The sequence below is a fragment of the Oenanthe melanoleuca genome, chromosome 3 (assembly GCF_029582105.1).
Source record: "Oenanthe melanoleuca isolate GR-GAL-2019-014 chromosome 3, OMel1.0, whole genome shotgun sequence".
Taxonomy (NCBI): Eukaryota; Metazoa; Chordata; class Aves; order Passeriformes; family Muscicapidae; genus Oenanthe; species Oenanthe melanoleuca.
In genome coordinates, this window is record NC_079336.1 from 20,683,654 (window position 1) to 20,708,123 (window position 24,470).

Consider the following 24,470-nt stretch of genomic DNA (forward strand, 5'->3'; position numbering starts at 1 on the left):
ATTGCTTTACATGCCTTACAGTCTGTGTGTCCAGAACTTACTACATTCACACCTACTTCATTGAAATAACTCACAGTGATCTCACAAATTTCAGGGAAATTGCTATTTCTCGCACAGTAATGTGTGATAGCTATGTATAGATAAGTACAGTGCAGTATAAAACACATATAAGGCAAACTGCTGAATCCCATCATAAAACTTCAGTGCTTGTCAGCTGTGTCACTTATACATCTAAAATTCTGATATCAAAAAGTTGTGTGTCAAAAAGAATCATTATGAAAAAGATTACTTCTTAATAGTAAAAAACTAGTTCATGATTGGGTTCTAGTCCTGAACAACTATCCTGATGATAGGTATACAGTTTTACAAAAAGTAGTGGGAAAAGTCACACACAAAAAGTGTCCGTAGAATCTCGCTAACTAAACTTTTATCATATACAAACCAGAAAATTCTCTTTCTTCCAACCCTCAGTCTTGATTATGCAAAGCAAATAGGCATGAGTTAATTAAGACTAATAACATACCAAACCAAAGGGAGATGTTCTAGAAGCAGAATTTATCAAGAAAACAGTGTATGGATTATTCCAAAAACATATTATTTCGATACAGTAAACCAGATGTTAATATTGTTACAACTTAAATGCAAAGACATAATAAAAGGAGGGGCTGAGCAGAAAAAAAGTGAGAACTGAGGAACTATGATGCATGTTATAGGAATTCTCTCTGTCTTCAATCAAGGTTGTGAAAAGAAACTATACATCCCAAAAATAATTTGGGTTCTTACTCTGATACATTGAAAATAAAATTTAAAACCACAATCCACTTATGAAAAGAATGGTCTAACTAATTACTACAGAAAGTAGCACCTGGAACTGCTGCTACAATGTTTGCGTTTACTCTAATATGGTCTATAAGATTTCTGGTTATGACCTGCTAGTAAGAAATGAATTATTATGATACCATTAGTGCAGAAAAGGAAGAAAACAATGAAATCCATTGTAGCTCATCATATGCAAACACATAAGCAGCGCTTAGCTTGGATAAGTAAGAAAATCAAGAAACAGTGAAAAATAACTAGGTTGCTCAGTTTGACCTGTGTAAGAATGAAAATAAAGCAGCTGCTTAGTCTGAAAACTAACTGCTTACCAAATTAATTTGGAACTGTACAGGTTCAAAGAGATGCTAGGTATAGCCAGTATGCTGAATATTCTCTTCCTGATAAAATAATGAATGTTGATAAATTTGGGACATTCACTTGAATTAATAATACAGACAGCTTAGGAAAGAAAGACAGCTCACCAGATAAGTGAGTAACATAAACAAAATTACTTTAGGAGATGCCTGCAGAAATATATACACAAAAAAAGAAAATTATTACATATATATTGAAAGGCAACTGTAAACTTGTGGTTTTTCTGCAAAAAAATTTCAGTGGCTAGTCATATGTGTAAACCTATTGCATTACCAACTAACAACTGTTTAAGTGGCTCTCTTTATCCTCAGTAATCTGATTACTGTATGAGACCTACACTGATAATTTCTGAACACAGATAAGATGAACCCTGAATTCCTAAGTCTTTATGAGTAGGATGGAATACTTTCAACTAATATAAATGTCTCTATAGAATTCAAGCAAAAAAAAAGTAAAATAAAATTTAAAAAAAGCCCAACCAAATAAAAAAAAACACAACAGAATAAGGCAAATTCATCAAATAGGCAGAGCCCTCTCCCTTCAAAATGCCAGTGGTCTATCCATAGATGGTAGATAAGAAGGGAAGTTTCAGGGAAGTTTCAGGGAAGTTTCAGGGAAGGGAAGTTTCAGGGAAGGGAAGTTTCAGGGAAGTTTCAGGGAAGTTTCAGGGAAGTTTCAGGGAAGTTTCAGGGAAGTTTCAGGGAAGTTTCAGGGAAGTTTCAGGGAAGGGAAGGGAAGGGAAGTTTCAGGGAAGTTTCAGGGAAGTTTCAGGGAAGTTTCAGGGAAGTTTCAGGGAAGGGAAGTTTCAGGGAAGTTTCAGGGAAGGGAAGTTTCAGGGAAGGGAAGTTTCAGGGAAGGGAAGTTTCAGGGAAGTTTCAGGGAAGTTTCAGGGAAGGGAAGTTTCAGGGAAGGGAAGGGAAGGGAAGTTTCAGGGAAGTTTCAGGGAAGGGACGTTTCAGGGAAGTTTCAGGGAAGGGAAGTTTCAGGGAAGGGAAGTTTCAGGGAAGGGAAGTTTCAGGGAAGGGAAGTTTCAGGGAAGGGAAGGGAAGGGAAGTTTCAGGGAAGTTTCAGGGAAGTTTCAGGGAAGTTTCAGGGAAGTTTCAGGGAAGGGAAGTTTCAGGGAAGTTTCAGGGAAGTTTCAGGGAAGGGAAGTTTCAGGGAAGGGAAGTTTCAGGGAAGGGAAGTTTCAGGGAAGTTTCAGGGAAGTTTCAGGGAAGTTTCAGGGAAGTTTCAGGGAAGTTTCAGGGAAGTTTCAGGGAAGGGAAGTTTCAGGGAAGGGAAGTTTCAGGGAAGGGAAGTTTCAGGGAAGTTTCAGGGAAGGGAAGTTTCAGGGAAGGGAAGTTTCAGGGAAGGGAAGTTTCAGGGAAGGGAAGTTTCAGGGAAGTTTCAGGGAAGTTTCAGGGAAGGGAAGGGAAGTTTCAGGGAAGGGAAGGGAAGTTTCAGGGAAGTTTCAGGGAAGGGAAGGGAAGTTTCAGGGAAGGGAAGGGAAGTTTCAGGGAAGTTTCAGGGAAGGGAAGTTTCAGGGAAGTTTCAGGGAAGTTTCAGGGAAGTTTCAGGGAAGTTTCAGGGAAGTTTCAGGGAAGGGAAGTTTCAGGGAAGGGAAGGGAAGTTTCAGGGAAGGGAAGTTTCAGGGAAGGGAAGTTTCAGGGAAGTTTCAGGGAAGGGAAGGGAAGGGAAGTTTCAGGGAAGGGAAGTTTCAGGGAAGGGAAGTTTCAGGGAAGGGAAGGGAAGGGAAGGGAAGTTTCAGGGAAGGGAAGGGAAGTTTCAGGGAAGGGAAGGGAAGTTTCAGGGAAGGGAAGGGAAGTTTCAGGGAAGGGAAGGGAAGTTTCAGGGAAGGGAAGTTTCAGGGAAGGGAAGTTTCAGGGAAGGGAAGGGAAGTTTCAGGGAAGGGAAGGGAAGTTTCAGGGAAGTTTCAGGGAAGTTTCAGGGAAGGGAAGTTTCAGGGAAGTTTCAGGGAAGGGAAGTTTCAGGGAAGTTTCAGGGAAGTCTCAGGGAAGTTTCAGGGAAGGGAAGTTTCAGGGAAGGGAAGTTTCAGGGAAGGGAAGGGAAGGGAAGTTTCAGGGAAGGGAAGTTTCAGGGAAGGGAAGTTTCAGGGAAGGGAAGTTTCAGGGAAGTTTCAGGGAAGTTTCAGGGAAGTTTCAGGGAAGTTTCAGGGAAGTTTCAGGGAAGTTTCAGGGAAGTTTCAGGGAAGGGAAGGGAAGGGAAGGGAAGGGAAGGGAAGGGAAGGGAAGGGAAGGGAAGGGAAGGGAAGGGAAGGGAAGGGAAGGGAAGGGAAGGGAAGGGAAGGGAAGGGAAGTTTCAGGGAAGTTTCAGGGAAGGGAAGTTTCAGGGAAGGGAAGGGAAGTTTCAGGGAAGGGAAGTTTCAGGGAAGGGAAGTTTCAGGGAAGTTTCAGGGAAGGGAAGTTTCAGGGAAGTTTCAGGGAAGTTTCAGGGAAGTTTCAGGGAAGTTTCAGGGAAGGGAAGTTTCAGGGAAGGGAAGGGAAGTTTCAGGGAAGGGAAGTTTCAGGGAAGGGAAGTTTCAGGGAAGGGAAGGGAAGGGAAGGGAAGGGAAGTTTCAGGGAAGTTTCAGGGAAGGGAAGTTTCAGGGAAGGGAATGGAAGGGAAGGGAAGGGAAGGGAAGGGAAGGGAAGGGAAGGGAAGGGAAGGGAAGGGAAGGGAAGGGAAGGGAAGGGAAGGGAAGGGAAGGGAAGGGAAGGGAAGGGAAGGGAAGGGAAGTTTCAGGGAAGGGAAGTTTCAGGGAAGTTTCAGGGAAGTTTCAGGGAAGGGAAGGGAAGTTTCAGGGAAGGGAAGGGAAGTTTCAGGGAAGGGAAGGGAAGTTTCAGGGAAGGGAAGTTTCAGGGAAGGGAAGGGAAGTTTCAGGGAAGTTTCAGGGAAGTTTCAGGGAAGTTTCAGGGAAGTTTCAGGGAAGGGAAGGGAAGGGAAGGGAAGGGAAGGGAAGGGAAGGGAAGGGAAGGGAAGGGAAGGGAAGGGAAGGGAAGGGAAGGGAAGGGAAGGGAAGGGAAGGGAAGGGAAGGGAAGGGAAGGGAAGGGAAGGGAAGGGAAGGGAAGGGAAGGGAAGTTTCAGGGAAGTTTCAGGGAAGGGAAGGGAAGTTTCAGGGAAGGGAAGTTTCAGGGAAGGGAAGGGAAGTTTCAGGGAAGTTTCAGGGAAGTTTCAGGGAAGTTTCAGGGAAGTTTCAGGGAAGTTTCAGGGAAGTTTCAGGGAAGTTTCAGGGAAGGGAAGGGAAGGGAAGGGAAGGGAAGGGAAGGGAAGGGAAGGGAAGGGAAGGGAAGGGAAGGGAAGGGAAGGGAAGGGAAGGGAAGGGAAGGGAAGGGAAGGGAAGGGAAGGGAAGGGAAGGGAAGGGAAGGGAAGGGAAGGGAAGTTTCAGGGAAGTTTCAGGGAAGGGAATGGAAGGGAAGGGAAGTTTCAGGGAAGGGAAGGGAAGTTTCAGGGAAGGGAAGGGAAGGGAAGGGAAGGGAAGGGAAGGGAAGGGAAGGGAAGGGAAGGGAAGGGAAGGGAAGGGAAGTTTCAGGGAAGTTTCAGGGAAGTTTCAGGGAAGTTTCAGGGAAGGGAAGTTTCAGGGAAGGGAAGTTTCAGGGAAGGGAAGTTTCAGGGAAGGGAAGGGAAGTTTCAGGGAAGGGAAGTTTCAGGGAAGGGAAGTTTCAGGGAAGGGAAGTTTCAGGGAAGGGAAGGGAAGTTTCAGGGAAGTTTCAGGGAAGGGAAGTTTCAGGGAAGGGAAGTTTCAGGGAAGTTTCAGGGAAGTTTCAGGGAAGTTTCAGGGAAGTTTCAGGGAAGTTTCAGGGAAGTTTCAGGGAAGTTTCAGGGAAGTTTCAGGGAAGTTTCAGGGAAGGGAAGGGAAGGGAAGGGAAGGGAAGGGAAGGGAAGGGAAGATTCAGGGAAGGGAAGGGAAGGGAAGGGAAGGGAAGGGAAGGGAAGGGAAGGGAAGGGAAGGGACAGGGAAGGGAAGGGAAGGGAAGGGAAGGGAAGGGAAGGGAAGGGAAGGGAAGGGAAGGGAAGGGAAGGGAAGGGAAGGGAAGGGAAGGGAAGGGAAGGGAAGGGAAGGGAAGTGAAGTTTGAACATTATGGAAAGCTTATGCTAGGACAGATCATTTAATATATCATGATTCTCAGCTCCCTCAATCTTCTTCCCATAAAGTATTTAACAGTCACCTATTTAATGACCTGCCTTTAGACAGTTCCAATGTTCATAGGATGATTGGCTTATAAACATTCCAGCACAACCGAGCTCATTATAAAGTTTCAGTTTGTTTACAATATAATGTGTCTTTTTACAATGTTTAAATTTACAATAAAGCACCCAATAAAGAGGTAGCTACTACCTTGAGTACTTTAGCACCTGCTAACTGGAAAATTTTGCATGGGTCTGAGGCTTATATGTTGAGACATGACAATTTTCTGTCAAGCAGAAAGATTCAAATTATTAGAATTAGATTTGAATTTAGAAATATATTTATTTTAGCATATTGTGTTGAAACTAAAACATAAAAGCTAAAAAGTTTTAGAATCAAAAGCATGAGACTCTACAGTGATATTCTGCAGAGCTTCTGCAGAAATTCTGGTATTTTGTCTGCCAACAGAAGCTTGAAGAGTATAAGAACAGCTGCATCATTTCTTTAAGATACCCTAAGAAATTCAGAAATTAAATCTAGCCAGAAAGGTCTTTGCAGTAAGCTCCTTCATTCTCCTGGGATGAATAAGATAACTGCAGGGTGCTGCTCAAAGCTCATTAAATGTAACAGATGTTATTACAACCAACTAATAAAAAATTTTGATAAGAAAATCACTCTGACATTTAGTTATGAACTTTCTCATGATAATATACTCTTCAAGTAGGCCAAGTGTTTTATGAGGGTTGTTACTTAGCATTTACAGAAGACCCTTCTGAAAAGCAAGTGATGCTGTTTGAATATAAGGTATTTCATAATGCATGATACAATCCAGTTTTTAATAACTTCAGGAACAATGTCTCAATAAAAATTCAGATACATTATTAATTATCATGAGGCTATAGTTTTGTCTTTGGGCCTTCCTGTATTCCAGTGTATTTCGGTTATTAATAATTTCATTTCTCAAATGATTTTCAGAGCAATGCTAATTTTGCAACCCAAAAGGCAGATAAATTTATTTGCAAAGATTTTGCTTTCATCAAACATACAATTTACAGTAAAGATGGAAGAACCCAACATTGTACTGTATTCCTACATGATGGACTGTGGTGTAATAGGGATGAAATCGTTGCTACTTCAGTCAAAAAAAACACTGAAGAAATGATTAGAAGTAATGTGTGTCTCTAATGATACCACTGTATTAGTTCAAGAAACACTAGTGATGGATTTAGAAGTGGATGTCTGCTACAGGATGTTTAAAATGTTATTAAATTGAAAAAAATTATAGGAGGTGATGTTATTATGGAGTGCTGCTTATTAAATAGTAATTATTACGAGCAAATAATATTTTACTTTTTTTTTTCACAATCATGGAAAATAGATGTGGAGTCACAAGCTAAATTGTTTCAAATGGAAAGGTAAAAAAAATTGACATGTAATTTTAATTTTGACATAGTTTTGGCAAATTTTGACATATGAAGTACGTACAGTGTAGAAAACAGAATTAACAGCTTGGGATAGCAAATTTAGTGACTCAAGGAGTTTTGCAATCCCTATGAGCAAAAATGTATCCCAATTAAAAAATAAACAAAATGCAAACCTTTTTGTCATAGTTATAACTAGTTAAATCAACATCACCAGGAAGACTGTTGCACTACAAAACTGGTCTGCACAATACAAGAAAAAATAAACTTAGGTGTGGAAATTCATTCCCAGTTCATGTTTTTCTTGTTAGTATAATTTGTAAGCTCTCAAAACAGGGTGGGGGTTTTTTGTTTGCTTTTAATTTTGTCTTTTTTCTTTTTCAGATTTGCAGAATATAGAATTCAATTTGCTCAGTAGCAGCTGCTTGGTATTGCAACCCAAGAAACACAAGAATTGAGCAAATAATTCAATCATTTTGCATCATACCTTTTAAGTCAAATTAAACTAGGAGTTTTCTAAGAGCATTTATCTGACAGTTCAGAAATTAGCAATTAATAAATTTATATATTAATAAATCAATACAAATAATGCAATTATGGTCCTCAGATTTGTCTCTGCAAAAATATTCTAGTTTAATATTAAAATGTGTGGGTGTTAAGAGCACTCATTTGCTATAATTAAGTAAAGGAAACATGGCAATTACTTAAATGAAATAAAATTCCCTTAAAGTATAAAATTACAATAGATTCTTTTTGTCAAATGTGTTCAATACTGTCTTTATCCAACAGATTTTTATGCTATGCCATGTAATATTATTATGACATAAATACTGATAATTTTTCTTATTTAGTTATTGATAATTTATCAAATCTGTAATTGTGTTTTGTGTTTGTAAGCAGGATTCATGTGATAATTTAACCCTCTAAAAGCTATAGCAAAAATATCTTGTTAATCACAAGCTCTCATTATGGAGTAAGAAAAAAATAAGTGTATTCAAAAAAATGAGACGGTTAAGGCAGAGGAGATTAATTAATCTGTATAGGTTTCTATTATTTCCATTAGTCCAGACAGTATTGAATAGCTGTATATTAAGAGTAGCTACCTAGTCAGGAAATTTCCTTCAAATTTATCTAAATTCCAACACTGTCAGTAGGTGACATTATATTCTATTATGCAATAAAGCATGTTTAAATTTACTGAAAAGTGGACTACCTCCTTTAATTTTATACACAAAATTTTGTATACAAATCCAATTTTGAATATTCAAATTTTTAAATCAATCAGTGCCTAATTTTTTTTACACAAGTTATGTTTTCCATTCGCTGAAATCCACGCATTTTATTTTTTTATTCCCTAAATTGCTTGTGAATATAATTACAGTTATACAGGCAGTTCTCATTTGTTAAAGGAAGCTTTTTTTTTTTTTTAACTTAAAAAATGCAATTTAAAGCGTTTAGACCTAATGTTACAGCCTATAAAGATGCTACTGATGAAGTAAATTTTGTAATGAACAATTCTTTGACAGTACTTGGATTTTAAGCTTTAATTAATTATCAAATTCCATACATTACAATTGCGAATTCAAGTAGCTATATCCTGGTCTGGAAGAAACAACATGACAGCAAATTTCCAAGGAAAATTTTTGAAGTTGTGTACTTACACATACAGCACTGTTCTGGTATCACCAACTTTCCCAGCATCTCCAACAGTAAGAGTATCATAACCTCTTTCCAGTTCAAACTCTTCAAAAGCAAGCTTTATTACCTATTAACATAAATAACTCAGTTACTTCAAAACATTCCCAGATGTTATCTAACCCTTTCCATTCTTGTATTATGTGCCTACTATAAATCAAATAATGAGGCAATAATTATTTCAGTTAGTCTTTTATTTTTGAAAGATACCTAGAAAGGGCACAAGTGCAGAAACTTCAATGTTTTCTGATATTTAGGAGCAAGTCACTGCCATAATGCTTTGGAAGTATCCAGTATACTAAGATGCAAAGATGCCAGTCACCACAAATATGATAATTGTTTATTATTGAACTAAGAAATCTCTTTTCTTTTTTTTTTTTTTTTAACTGTACTAGCTATATAAAAATTGTATAGCTAGTATTGGAAGTATATCAAAACATTATTATCTGTTGAATTATACAATAACGAGGCAGAACATACAAATTACCAATTCATAAAAAGATGCAGGAGGTTGGTTCACAGAAATTCAAAAGCACAAATTTCCTTGCATAAATTACTAACATTAAACTGTGATTCCACATAATGTCTTGCCATAAATTGCCAATAAAATTACAGATGTATCTCTCAGAATTATTTGAAAAGTTATTTACAAAACTGTAATTTTTTTTAAGATAAAGTACAAAAACGGACTTAGTTTCATATAAAATGAAACTTCTTTTTATACTAACTTTTGGAGATATTCCTGGGTAAGCTCTCAGACAACATCAGCAATTTCATGTAACACAGTTAATTTTTGTTCTGTTTTGTGGATAGAAAGAACACTTGGGTCAGATTTGATCTGTCAGAATAAGTCTTATTATGTTGCTTTTTTGGAAGAATCTCATGAAAAACTATGCTTTTCATCCACTTAAGTTTATTGCCATGTGATCATCAAGGCAGAATTCATCTTGATCAAATTTTAGCCCTGTAAAAAAGGAACATCCAAGCCAAGCTAGTTGTTTAAACTTTCTCAGTATTAAAAAAGAAACCCAGACCACCTCATTTCTGTGTTGAAATTGGAAAAGCCTAGTGCAATGAACCATGGAGAGGAACTTGGACCACTGGAGCAGGTGATTTTTATATTGTGCTACATTGCTTTTGTTTGTAACCCAAAGAAAAGCCTACAGGCAGACAGAATCCACAGCCTTTCCCTCATCCACTAGTGAGGTGACCTAAAAGGAGATAAGGTTGGATCTGCTTTTCCTAAAGCCCTGCTGTGTCTCATGCCTTGGTTGTCCATTGTTTCAATTATCATGAGAATTTCAGGCAGTATGCTGCAGATAAAACAATACACATTTCTATCTACTCCTGCTGTACTTTCTAGCATTCCTAGATTATATCAGTGGTTACCATGCAAAATTTCATTATTAAATCAAGACTAATAAAGCAAAAATGAAGCAAAAAATATGTAGAAACACAAAAAGAGAGTTGTTCCTGGCAATAAAAATAACTGCAAGACTTTTAATGCAAATATTATTTCATATGGAGGAAACCTGATAGAATAATTCTATGAAAATATATGGTAATGTATTATTTAAATAATACATGTGGTTAGACTCACAAATCCATTACACAACAATTTAAAAACAAATATAAATGTTCACCTCTTTAATACTAAAATAAGTTAGAAAAAAAGTAATTGGATATAAACCATAAATGAAAGTTTTAAGCTTCTGGCTAAGCATATAGGAAATGTGACAAGAAATTTTCCTTTATGGGAGAAACATTGTGAAGATATATTACATACTATTAAACAAAATTTTGTTATCTTCATTTCCATGATAATTGTTATTCTATGCTAACATAGAAATACCATCAAATGGTTGAGATTTAAGAGGACTAACTTAAATTTCTTCAATCTGAGTCATAAAAAATAAATTTTAACATATAAACAGTAAGCACCCAGTATAATAATTGAACTTTTCACAGTCAGTGGACAGAAAATGGAGCTTTTCTGTCATAACATTTTCTGAGTTGGAAAGAACTCACAAAGATCCTGAAGTCCGGTTCGTGGCCCTGCCCAAGACAGCCCCAAGAGTCACACCCTGTGCCTGAGGTTTGGTGCTGCGACCACTGCCCTGGGGAGCTGTTCCAGTGCCCAAACATACTCTGGGTGAAGAACCTTTTCCTGATATCCAACCTAAACCTCCCCTGTTACAGCTTCAGGCCATTCCCTCAGTCCTGTCAGTGTCACCACAGAGTAGAGATCAGGGTCTGCCCCTCCTCTTCCCCTCACAAGAAGCTGTGACTGCAGTGAGGTCTCCCCTCAGTCTCCTCCAGGCTGAACAGACCAAGTGCCCTCAGCTGCTCTTCGTGCATCTTTGTTGCTGTCTTTTGTCCATTTCCACAGCACTGATTCCAGTTGCTCACCTATACACACAATCAGGATTGCTCCATTCCAGGTATAGAATCCAGCAATTGGCCTTCCTATGGCAAGCTGAACTTCCTATGGTTGGTGATTGCCCAATACTGTAATTTATTGAGATTCTTTTGCAGGGCCTTCCTGCCTTTGAGATAGTTAACAGCTCTTCCTTGTTTTGTATCATCTGCAAACTTTCACTATTCCTTCCAGTCCTGCATCCCAATCATTTACGACAATGTGGGAGAGAACTGCACTGGGGATGCTGCCCTGTGGTCCCCACTAATGACAGATCCCCAGTCCGGTGTCACCCCAGTCACTGTCACCCTTGCCCAAACCATGAGCCATTTTCTCACTCATCACATGGTGTGTCCAGCTGTGTGCTGGACATTTTGTCCAGAACGATCCTGTGAAACACAGTATTAAAAATATACTGAAATCCAGAAAGATTACCTCAACTGGCTTCCCTTAATCAACTAGGTGGGTACACCATTGTAAAAGGAAATTCAGTATGTCAAGCAGGACTTTCCCCTCATGAAGAACTGCTTGCTGTGACCATCGACTGTGCAGTCCTTCAGGTATTTTTCAATAATTCCCAGAATAATCTTCTCCAAAATTTTACCAAGCACTTTAGTGAGACTGACACAAGTAATATTACCAGTCTTAAGGTGGAGCAAACTGCAATTTAGAATTACTGGTCCTAGTGAATATATGGGATTTTTTGTGACTATGGGAGACTAATATTATATATATATATATATATATATATATAGTTTGTAGATAAAGCATTGAATCACCAGAAGAATTTTTAAGATTTGTTAGATGAAGGATTGAAGAATGTAAGACAGTTTATACAGATATAGATATGATATATATATATAGATATGAGTACAGCACAGGAAGAACTTATGAGGATTGAATATCAAAATATAACACAGTATACCACATACATGGTTAAACAATATTGATTTATATACCAAGGGAGGAAAAAAGCAGCTCTGAGGTATTTATCCAGATTCAATTTTGGTTTGCAATTAAAAATTCCAGTAATACTCATTTGTCCATCACCATTTACATATGCTTAATATGAACAGATTACATGAAGAAAATAATTAATTTTCATTTAGAAAAACTGGAAACATGAAAATAGCTTCCAAATGCATAATATTTATTTCTGGATGATCAGTCACATTCTTCTTACAGAAGAATGATGCTATTTGCTTTCTGAAAGGTATGAGACAAAATTCCTTTATAAGCAATTCAGAATGGTTACTTCTTGTTAGATAAATAGACTGTGAAAAGAGAAAAGAAAAAAACTTAAAAATCTGAGACACCCAAGAAGGTACTTATATGAAAGTTCTGCAAGTGAATTTGTCATAATTAGTTTTTCATTTGAAATATTTTCCTTTATCCTAGATACTCCCGTACTTTATATTTCTTCTGGCACAATTGCTGTCACAAACAATGGATAAAGGCAGCAGCAGAGTTGTAGGAAATGCCTGTATGGACATTCTGCCTGGAGGAAGCAATAGGGCACATGGCAGCGTTACATCTACAATACATCTAGGTGTGCATGTTCTTTTCACTACTAAGAAGACCTGCTTTACTATTATGTATGTATGTTATAAATGTATGCGGTAAGTAGAGTAAATAGAAACTAAAAAGTGAAAGCAGTGAGTTTTAAGATGCAAGAAGAAATGAAAATTCCCCATATGTTATATTTACAAGCAGATCAAGCCAGCTACTTCAAATCAGCATAAATGTACTAGTAGAAGTCTATCTTATCCCCCCCAAAAGTGAAACCAATCAACCAACACCAAACAAAACCCCCCAAAATATAAAAAAACCCATAAACAAAACAAAAAATCCCACAAAAAACCCCTCCACAAAACCAAATCCAAACCAATAAAACAAGAAAAAAGAACGCACAAAAAACCCCAAAAAAACAACCCACAACAACAACAACAACAAAAAAGACATGCTTGAAGGAACATCTCTTAGAGATGAGAAAATACAGTGAGACAGTTTGTTGCCTGAGTAAAACTACAATACCATACATTAAAATAAGAAAATTGCAGTCCTGAGCATCTGCAATTAGAAATTAAAAAAAATAAATGTTTTAGTATTTTCATGAAAGCTGTTTGCAACTGTCATAGGTTATTCCATTTCATTGACAAATATGAGTATTTAATGTAACAGTATTTTCCTCCAAATGTAAAAGTATTTTTCTACTTTGCATCTTCTCCCTGCTGCTATGTAAACATTGAAAGTAACATAAATACTCAATTTTTTTTTTAAATTCTGTCATTTCTGTTATGGTCACCTCATGCTTAAAGGGATTTGAAAGTGAAAGAAAGCAATTCTACAGACACCAACATGGAAGTACTGCCATGATCTTTCTGATTCCTAAATATTTTTTTAAATTTTTTGAAGACTGGAGCCAGATTTTAAATTAGGGCTTTAAAACAAGGCTTGGAGCACCTATTTCACTTAAAGAACCACATAATATAGAAACAATGTCAAAAGATATCGTCAATATTAGAGGACACATAGAACAATCCAGTACCCCTTAAAACTCTCAAAACTCTGCTCTTTCCCGAGCCCACCCCTCCTACAGTGATATCTCTTGAAGTTTTAAGAGGCAATGTAATTATGGCCAAAATCCAGAGGAAGAGGAAACATGAAAAATTGACTGCAAATAGTAATAAAACTAGGTAAATCTAATGCACAATTTTTATGGGCGATTAATTGTGACAGATGGTGTAATGGTTTCTTTCATATTCCTTTGTAAATCAAGTTATTTATTTTCCCTCAAAGCCCTTAAAAAGGTAATCCATTTATCCTAGCAATATTATTCATAATTTGGCATAGGTACAGCTGCAATTAGTAAGATGCAAAATGAATAACTTGTAACTACCAGGTCAAAATAGCCTCCAACCAGACAAAATAAAATTGATGCCAATACAAGGGCCTGTCCTGTAAAATTTTAATACCTCCAGTTTTTGTTGAATGACTACAAAGTTATTAAATACATTTAGATTATTCTCTTCATTATTTTAAAGAAATGTTGAAGGCTTTTGGTGCTACCATTTTCCAACAATTATGTTACTTAAAAAGCAATTACAAAAAGAAATTTGCTTATTTTTCAACATTAGCATTATAATTTACATTCTTCATTCTCAGGAATTTATTTTCCTTTTAGCCTCCAGTAATGACTGGAAAATTAACCTAATAGCCACACCTGGTAGAAATTAAACAAAGACAAAAAGGAAATAACAGTAATAATATAACAGTAATAATATAACAGTAATAATGCAAAACCAAAAATACTGATGCTGTTTTTAAAAATAAGGAGGAAAAAATTAAAATCATGACAACGAAATGATAATAATACAAAAATCCACCAATTTGTTTTGTAATGACTATTATCAGGTGACTGTCCCAATCCTGGAAAATTTCTCTGGTAAATAAACACAGTTTGTCTTTTTCCCCACAGCTTTTCTTTTTTTGGATTGCCATTGATAACTTCGAATGTATTTGCCATAACCAACACAGCCCTTCCCCAGCCAGCTAATTAAGGCCAAATAATCTGACATCTTTGGAAGAAAACAAGAACAATCTTTAGAAAAAATCATTAAGTAACTTTTACTACTTTTATGTAGCAAAAGTTACAAAGTGATTTGACACTAATCTTAGACAACTCCAATAAGGAAAAACTTTCTGATATACAGATTAAAAGGATGGACATACAGTGGCTGGAAAGTAAACCTATTAAAAATAGAGAATTAATTGAAAAAATGAGAATAATAAAATTCTTGACACTATGAAGCGCCATTTCTAGTGGTAGCTGTTATTATGCAAAATAGATCTGTAACTTATCATCTACTTAAGAAATTTAAATACATCCACAGTAAGAGAATTAGTGCATTTTAAAGCATAGTTTTGTTTCTTCTGTAGAGGAAAAAATCCCATAATGATGATTTCAGAGTTAACAGAGGTGCCACAATCTGTTACTCAGTCAGAGTAGCAGCTTGTTGCCAAGTTAGATTTTAATCTTCAACTATAGTGCTAAACATCATGTTGCATTTCACTTTACCATCCTAACCATTGAAATGTTTTCCTTCTTCTCTATTCAGTTTGTTTGATATGTATATAAATATGTTGCCATTTCTAAGTACACATAATATTATTAAGCATTAAAATTTAAGTTTTAGTCCAATGAATGTTTCACATTTATGTGAGTCATATTTTTAATGGATTATCAATCAATTTGATTTAGGCTTGAAAGAAAATTAAAATAATGAAAAGCAGAATCACAAGAGGAGATCATTATTCATATGTTCACATTAAAAGTTTGGAATTTATCACTTTTGGACAATTTCAGACAACTCTCTGATATAGTAGGATGATCTATTTCTCAGTTTCTGCCAAAGGAAAATGCCAAATATATGGCTTTCATTTTTGCTCCTGCTGCTGCTCCAACTGTCAGTAGGAAACAAATACAGAAAGACCAGCTTTAAAGAAACACTGAGTCATTCAGTTTTTTAAACTGAACAATGGAAAAGAAGTCAAAAAAAACCCATGCATCTATTTGCTTGCCATTCATGAAAATAATTTTGATTGTGCTAATTGTATCATTGGAAATCTTTTTCAAAACCATTTAAAGAAATACTTTTAGATTTGTTGTTCAACACCAGGTCTGAAAATACTGTTCTTTAAATTTGAAAATTGAAAGCTCCAGCTAGCATTTGTAAAAAACAAATTACACACAAACTAAGAACACATTAATTACCAGAGAAGAACTCTGACTTAAATAAAGGCTGAGAATATCACTTATTAAATGAACACTTTTTTTTTTTCTGTCTCAGAAATTTAAGGAGAAGAAATATACTTTTTTACCCCATTTGACTGTTGTCTTTCTTCCTAAAATCTTGAAAGAGTGGGTTAGTTTTATTGATTAATTCAAAGTGCATATGAAGCTTGATAGAGCACATGAAATAAAGGTCTGCATGAAGAAGTGTTTAAGTATCAAGGGTGTATATCATCTATACACAAACTATTCTCTAGACTGAGCTATGTGTGGGAATCTGAAGTGCTAAATCTCAGCCCTACTATTATTTTGTAGTCCTTAAAGCAATTAATTTCAAGTCCTTGAAAATTACTTACTTAACAGCATAATTCCTCAAGAGATTTCTGACATTTTAATTCTTCTTACTTAAACTTCATGTGAAACATGAACCAAATATGGCAAATATTCAAATTTCAGAAAACGTTTTTAAAGATCTAATGATTTTTTTCGTGTTCCAACTCAAATATCATTGTACAATATTCACTGAGGGAATTCAAATATCTTTGTAATGACACATGGGTTGGTGGAGAAAAAATTAACAAAATAACAAAGCAGATTTACATTCGTGACCTTAAGCAAAAAAATTAACTATGGAAAACCCATACAAACTAAGTACTTCTAAGTCAAATAATATTTTTGACTGAAAACATCAGGTAAATCTTTTATTTCATTCATTCTAACACTCTGAAACTTATTTTAAAGATAATTTCCTGCAGTATTAACCATCTGTCACCAGTAGCAGAAAGGTCCATAAACACCTGTTGTCTTTGAGAAGTAGAGTACTTGAGCTTGTTGGTTTCTTGTTATCATGGCGTAATAGTTCCAAAAGCAAAAACTATTTCATTTAGAGGGGTGACAGATCTTGCCATCACACTGTATGGTGCAAAAAGGCAATTGAAGTGAATACTGGAAAGCCTCCAGAGGCACAAGGAGATGCCAGAATCTTTACAGAAGAAAATGCCTCAGAAAAATAAAATGTGACAGTTAAATTAATTCGCTAGAAATGTATACAACTACTGTTTAATGCTATTTCAAATAGAGACTAGAAAGGTCTGAGCCATACTGAGCCAAGTTAGAAACTCTGGTAAAGCAGGTATGTTACTGTGCTAATGGAGGTTTTATTTATGGAAATGAATTTTAAGAGGAAAACTAACTAGTGTGTCAGCATATAGCGTTTCTTTCTTTGGAAAAAATTCAGATGTCAACATGAAGATATTTCCTGTCATATAAGATGTCTTTGCATCTTGTCTAACTGCCTCTCTAGAGGGATATGGATTTTCCTGTGTCATACACATTAGCCTTGCATGTAGCACCTTGAATACCTGAGCATCTCATACAGTAAGAGATACTTGAGGATGAACAAACAAATTTTATCTTTGGTGTACTAAAGTGTTTGATGTAATAAGAAAACACATGCTTCATATAGAAAAATTATTCATTAAAATGCTACAACAACATATTCTGATATATACATTTATACATACAAAATATTTATATACATGAGATGAGAATGAGGGAATTATGAATCAATGTTATCCCTGTAATAAAATCTCAATACTATTACATGAACATTGAATTGTCAGGACACCAAGATTTTACATACATCTGGACAATTTTTAGATGATGTCATGCACTACAATGTTTAAATACATTGAGATTAACTTCATTCAAAATAAAAACATGGGAATAACTTTTCCCTGTGTTTGCATTATGAATAACAAATAGTTATAAATATGAAATTTTATCATTTGTATTAACAGATTAACTCTCCTAAGCTTTTCTTCCTACTCTATTTTTAAAATATACAACTACATGCCTTGTTGGCTCAAGTGTACTTTTGAAATAAAACTAAATTGTTTTCTGAATAATTCCCTGTATTATTATTATTGTTTTCATAAACTGAAATTCAATTCAACCTGAGTCTATGAAGTAATAATAATCTTAGCATATGGCAACAAGCTTTATAATTTACAATTACAATTTTACATGAAAAAAATAAAAACGAGAGGAGACATAAACTGCAGCCTGTGAGAAGTACCCACATTCAAGCAGTTTATGAATGACTGCTCTCCCAAAAGAAGGACACTGCAATAGAACAGGGTACAAGCTTGAAGAAGGAAGTTGCAGAGAGAAGTTGCTAGTGAATTTACTGAGCCCATATTCCCCGCACCCTTTGACCATTCAGTCAGGAGTGATTCAGAAGAGTTTGACTAGAGTAAAGGTTTTTATTGTTGTTTCTCACCATCCTACTTTATTTTTAATTTTCTGTAAACTAATCTTCCCAAAGTTGAATCTATTTTGCCTAATTGGTGAGCAATCTCCTGGTCCTTACTGACCCATGAACTTTCATCTTTTTTTCTCCCCCATTCTGATGAGGAGGAGGAGCAACAGAGCAGCTTGGTGGGCACTTGGCAGCCAGACAAGATCAACCCACCACAACTATATAGGAGAATTGAAACACTAAAATTACTTCTAATAAAATTACTTATGAAGATATTTGCATTCATCTGTAGTGAATCTTAATCTTCTCGGTGATCATGATGAGAAAACAAAACTCTTTCTTCCAAAAGCCATAAAAATAATGATTTTGATGACAGCTCATACATTTTGAACCTTGTTCAGCAATGCTTCTCATGGTTTAAATTTCCAAAAATAAAAAGCACAACACAAAACCTAATTATATATTTAATCTTTTTGCTAGTAGAAGCCTACTTGCCTTGGCTTTAAAATCTAATCTCCCACACCTGAATACACTTTCTCAAATCCCATACTTATGTTGAAAATGTACCTAGCATACCAGTGATAATGAATGTATTTATTTTCATCCAGTGCCAGAGGTTTATATGCATTAGGAGGAAATGGTAAATATGATTGACTTTCATGATTACAGGCCTGATTCTTTTATAGTCTCCCTTGATTTTATGTCTTTGCATGTGTAAGCACTTGAGTAGAGCTGTTCTTGACCTGATAAAAAAAATACCAGAATCAGTGAAGGTGATCTCTGGTCATTAAAATAAAAACCATATAGCAATCTGCTCAAATATGCAGGTCATAGTGCCCTGGAAGAACACATTTGGGCAAAAGACATTATTTGGCTCTAATTCAAATTATAAATGTGTAAACGGAACAGTTTCTGTCAGTTTGCTAAGACAGCATCTGTAATGAATATTCAATGAGGAGATTATGTAAAAACACCATTAAAATATAAAGAGAATATTAGTTAAGGATACATGCAATTTTCCCTCTGCAGTATTATATGACTTACTTTTAAATCAGTGTACAACGTATAAATAATTTACTCCAGAAAAAAAAATACTCAATAGCAAACTGTGCTATCAATAAAATAGTAGGGGAAAAAAGGAAGAATATCCTTAAAATAAATTTTGGACCAGTTTTAAGTATTTGTTTGCTTCCAAAGATGTGTGTATTTTTAATAGAAAATTAAATACAATGTAAAGCATGTTACAGACAAGCTGGGTCAGTGCCCAAATTAAGTAGTTTTTAAGATACAAGAACAGTTAACATTTGATTTGCATGTTAATGACACCTGCAAACAAAAAAGCCTTAGGTGAGCTATATGTATTTCCTTTTTCCTTTCTTAGCTAATTAAAAACCCAGTGTTCTGATTTCCTACAATTTCTGCCTTTGTTTCTATAATAATGCATAAGCACTGCATACTTTTTTTAATATATATTTAGCATAAATTCTGACACTGATATTATATAATTTTATCTCAAAGAGATGAAGAATGAGACTTTGCAATGCAGTTCTGGAGGCAGCATTTTAAAAAATCATGTTCAGGTTTATTCCTTAGAAAAAATTATCTATCTTGAGCAACAAAAAGAGCATTGTATCAAAGAGCTTGAGAAAACATAATAAAACTGTCATAGCACTTTAGAACAAAAGAAAAACACAAAATATCCCTAAAGACTAAAATCACTTTTTAATATTTGACCAAGAAATTGTATTAAGTCTTTAAAATATGAAATTAAAATGAAAAATGTAACTTCAGCAAGATAAAATAAAATTTTAAGTGGAATAAATGTTGGCATATTCTATTTTTAATAACATATCAGTGATCTTTTTTGCCTTAAGACAAGAACTTACAGCAATGCATGTAATATGGAGCTCATTATCAGGCATAGAATAGGATAGTGTAGAAGAGATAAAGGTAGAATCATAAAAGTGGGATGGGATGGCATGGCATGGGACAGGACAGCATAGCATAGAATAGAACGCCTGACTACCTCAGTGCTAACGTAAATGTTACTTATATTATTAAGGGCATTTTTCAAAACCTTTTAAACACTGACAGGCTTGGGGCTTAATTTAGGACCACTCTAGGAATCCTGTTTCAAGAAGAAGATGCTTGTTTAGTATTACATCAGGTTGTACAAATTGGTTCACAGTGAAGCAATCTTAATAAGTACGATTTTGAAAATTAGAATTTTAAAATTAATTGGATTTTATACGACTATGTATAAAATATGTTTCTATTCTCACTGAATATGTATTTTAACTACAAATTGCTTCAATATATGAAGCAAAGGGCTCTCTCCACTTCATAAAACTTCTTCCTACAAAACTAGTTAAAATGTTCTATGAAACATAGTGATAAAGAGCAAGCCAAAAGTTGTTTAGATCTTCTGATGTTTTGTTCACATGCTCTCAATTACAAATAATCTTTCACCTATTTATTTCCAGATCACAAAATGTTTTATATTCATAGTACAAAGAGTTTTATTATTATTTCAGTTACATGAAATCACGAAACTTTACAAAACCAAATGAAGGGCAAAATTTTTAACTTGGATGTACCTCAATACACCTAAAAATCCAAACAAATAAAGAAATCAGTCACAGTCATCTGAAAAACTCTAAGTTATGCGATCATACAGCACCCAAGTTTTGTGCCATTTTGTATGAAATTATGCAAAATTTCAATGATTAAGTTTTTCTGTTCTCCTCCCTAGCTGCTGAAAAAACTTAGACAATTTAAATAATCACGTTGGCCTATAACAAACTAGAAAGAAAATTCATTTGAGTGAGATTGATTCTGTGTGATCTGCAGATTTTTCATTCATTATTTAATGAAATGATAAAAGGAAATTTGATTACAGCATTGGGCTTCACCTTCTTCCATATATTTCAACATCTCACAGTTTTTTTATGAGTGATATTTGACATGGAGTGCAGCAAGAGGAATGACAGTTTCCTGCTCTGCTTAGAATGCACCACCTATTGATGTAAAATACAGATCATCTACATCTTGGAAGAGACTGACAGTCAGATGAGCTGAAATAGAAACACAGTTAAATGCATGGCAGTCACTTAAGGCACAGATGATTACAGGCCTGTTGAAAAATGTAACTGTAGATGAAAAGATGTAAATCAAACCCATTGTGGACTTGCAATTGGATTTCATGTATGAATGTTAATAATGGTATAATAACACACACCTGCCCACTGAGACCTCTGTTCCTTTGGGCAAACTGTCTCAGTGCTTACTTGAGACATGGACACTGAAAGTGTTACATTACATGCAACAGATGTAAGACACAAGTAGGTGTACCTTTTAAAAAGCTTAATCCCAATGAGATGTCAATATGTTCTTGTTCTTTATAATTATAAAGCTTAATTGTACATGAAGCAGTAGAATTGCATAAGCATAACTATTACAACGTGATCTATTGCATTTTTTGAGAATAAGAGGACTTTTAATCAGAAACATTGCGGCCAGCTATGGCATATCTGAAATAATTTGGAAACAAAAATTAACTTTCAGTACCTGATTTTTCCATTTATAAACTTACTAGCTGAAAATATTAATTTCCCCACTACCAGCATACGCTACTTAAATTTTTGTTTTATTTACATACATACACACAGATATATAAAATCATTCTGTAGTCATGGTCCTTGATCTGTCTGTAAAACCAGTTATTTGGATATCAAATTGCATGAAAAGTTTAAAGAAATAAATGGAGGAAAATTATAAACTTATATTTTTTTTTAAGTTGTGACTTAATGCTTTATAATGAAAACTGCCACACCTGCCTATATTATAAATCCGTACCATTTGGCAAATTTGGCAGTTGTGATAAGCAGATATGAAAATTCCTGATCAAATATTAGCTAATGCCATCTATCAGAACAGCCAATTTATCTAATACAATTCTGGTCATGTTTTTTCCAGATGTTGTAAAAATAAACCAACAAAAAAATTAGGATATTAAAACCAAAGTCCAAAGTCAAGTTTTACGTTTTCTCTTTGTATTTCATTTGTGTATGTTTCCTTGTCATTTATTGAAAGGTTTATCACTGCTTTCCCTTTTTTTCTTTTAATGATGAATATTTAAAATAATTAATCTACTTATTTCTAATATGTAAAGACTGTAGGCATTTCAAATATACTTGCCAAATGACTATTTAAAAAAATAACATTTGTAGAAGACTTCTTTTTTTTTTTATCAAATCTTCACTTTATTTTTCTCTTCCCTGCAATTCCCACTTCCACATTGTTCATGAAACAAAATTATTTGCATTACCACATGTAAACTGGCAACACCAGTACTGTAAGCTATATTAGTGAACACAGCTAGATGTAAAATGCAGTTTGATTAAGAAGATACTACCTAAAAAGTTTAAATTATGAAAACATCATAACATTCTCTTTGTGGTTTAAGTCTAGCTGGAGACAGTGTAGCTTTATTTTCAGTCACAATATTTATTTTTCAGTCACAATAGATATCACATATGAAGTGGTCCAATTTCTTGATGAGTTAGATGTATAATAAATGATTGCTTAACTGCTGATTATTCAGAAAAAAATACTTAATGACTATTAGTCAGATTTTTAAATTCTATTTCGAGTCTAAGTTTTTAACTTCAGATTTTAAAGATACAGTTTAAAAAATGTTGAAATCTCCATGTATGTTAATATTTAATTTTCCACACAGGGAAGGAATAGTACACTGTAGAGAGATTTAGAAAGCAAAGTGATCTTGAAAAATTAGAGAGATTGCTGTACAAGGAAATAAAAAAAAAAAAAAAGAAATGTGTCATTAAATAGGACATTACATTTTGAAAGGTGTAATGTGCTCAGTTACAGAATGAGTGACAGCTAGTCAGGAAACAGCTCTCTAGAAGAGAATCTGGATGTCATAACAGAGCACTAGCTGAACACACATCATCAGTCACCTCTCTGAAAAAGTTAGACACCTTAAAAGAGCATACATCTGTCTGCAACAGATGGGGAGAAATTTTTTTTATCTTTAATTAACATTTGTGAGAACTCAACTGCAAAGCTGTGTCAATTTGACCTGAATCTTTAAGAAAAATATCAACCAAATAGAAACTATTTCCTTTAAAAAAATATTTATACCTGATATGTAGTTTTCAGACATATCAGTGAAGGAAAATTATGAATCACATAAGTACTCAACTTGTGTTTCTGAATATGAAAAAATAGCATGGTTGTAATGTCAACAATACAATGCTTTTGGAATAAAATGATACATCTCCAAAATTTGTTTTGGAAGGACTTCTGTTATCTACAATCCTTGAACAGCTTGGCTAGTAGATTTTTGTTCAAAAGTGATAGATTTCAGGAAATGTAAAAGTATCATGTAAACTGAAATATGGCACATAAGGAGATTTTTATTTTTTATTCCATAGACACAAGTGACCAGGAAATCGAGCACAAAGCAGTTTTGATGGTTTTTTGGTTTTTGGTGGTTTTTTTAATTACATTTCAGTTGCGCTGCTCTGCAAACCTTCTACAAGCTGCTTTAACGGCAATGTACAATATGCTGCATAAGAAAGGTGAAAAGCTAAGACACTAATATGAAATCTTTGGCAAATAGGAGTTTGTGCGTAAATTAATCTCTATCCCTTCTTAAAAGATAAAACTGGAAGCAGACAAAAGCAACCATTTTCAAAGGTGGTCAGTCTTAAAGTCTTAAAAATTCAAGTTTATCTCTGAAAGAGCAAAACAGAACAGGTGCCTGATTCTACCAAACAGAACGGAGTTCTGATAAATATGTAGCTTTTGTATCTCTCCAAAACCCAAATAAACAAAGAATAAAGAAATTATAAGAATCTGCGTCTTACTGGTAGGAGGAAATAACTGTTTACACACTGATACTCATTAAAAACACTAGGTAAAAAAACATGGAAATAGAGAAAATTGTTAATGTCAAGTTATTTTTTTGTCTGGTTCCACAACTCCTGCTCTTTTTGTTTGGTTTCCACTATCATTTGCTTTAGCCAAGAGTTACTTTGTGGCTAAAGAGAGAACTTAATACCTGCCAATAACATGGCCTCATTGTGCAGCTCTCATTTCTAAAGAGGCATAATCTGCCGGTAAGACTGAGTGAAATGAATCATGTCTGATGCCAATTCAAAATTCAATATTTGCTTTTCTATCACAAGAGATGCTTACATGTAATAATTTATTCAAGAAGTATTTAAAAATGCAGATATGACAAAGATTTATTCTGTTTATATTCCTGCCTTTTAATCAATTTTTAGAAGAAAAACATCTCACAGTTCTTTATGAATTACAAATCTAGATAACCATACTAAAAAAAAAAATAATAAACTTGAGACTAATCTAATGTTATTAATTCTAAATGTGGATCTATAATGCAATTTCCAAACTATTTTATTCTCTCTTTATCACTATCAGTGTCTGTTTGGTAGACATTTTTATTAGCTAAATAAAAAAATACTTGAATTACATCTGGATATACCATGCCTCCATAAATGGTTATTGATAGATTTAGAGAGTAAGATATATTCTAATGA

At 34.8% G+C, this 24,470-nt stretch overlaps 1 protein-coding gene across 1 annotated transcript in view; it reads right to left on the reverse strand.

The window, feature by feature from the left end:
- Positions 1–24,470, reverse strand: part of CSMD1 (CUB and Sushi multiple domains 1) — a 1,037,656-nt gene that overhangs the window by 276,734 nt on the left and 736,452 nt on the right. The window contains exon 11 of the mRNA XM_056488498.1: positions 8,382–8,485. Coding sequence (XP_056344473.1) covers positions 8,382–8,485 — 104 coding nt within the window. The remainder of the gene's footprint in view (positions 1–8,381; positions 8,486–24,470) is intronic.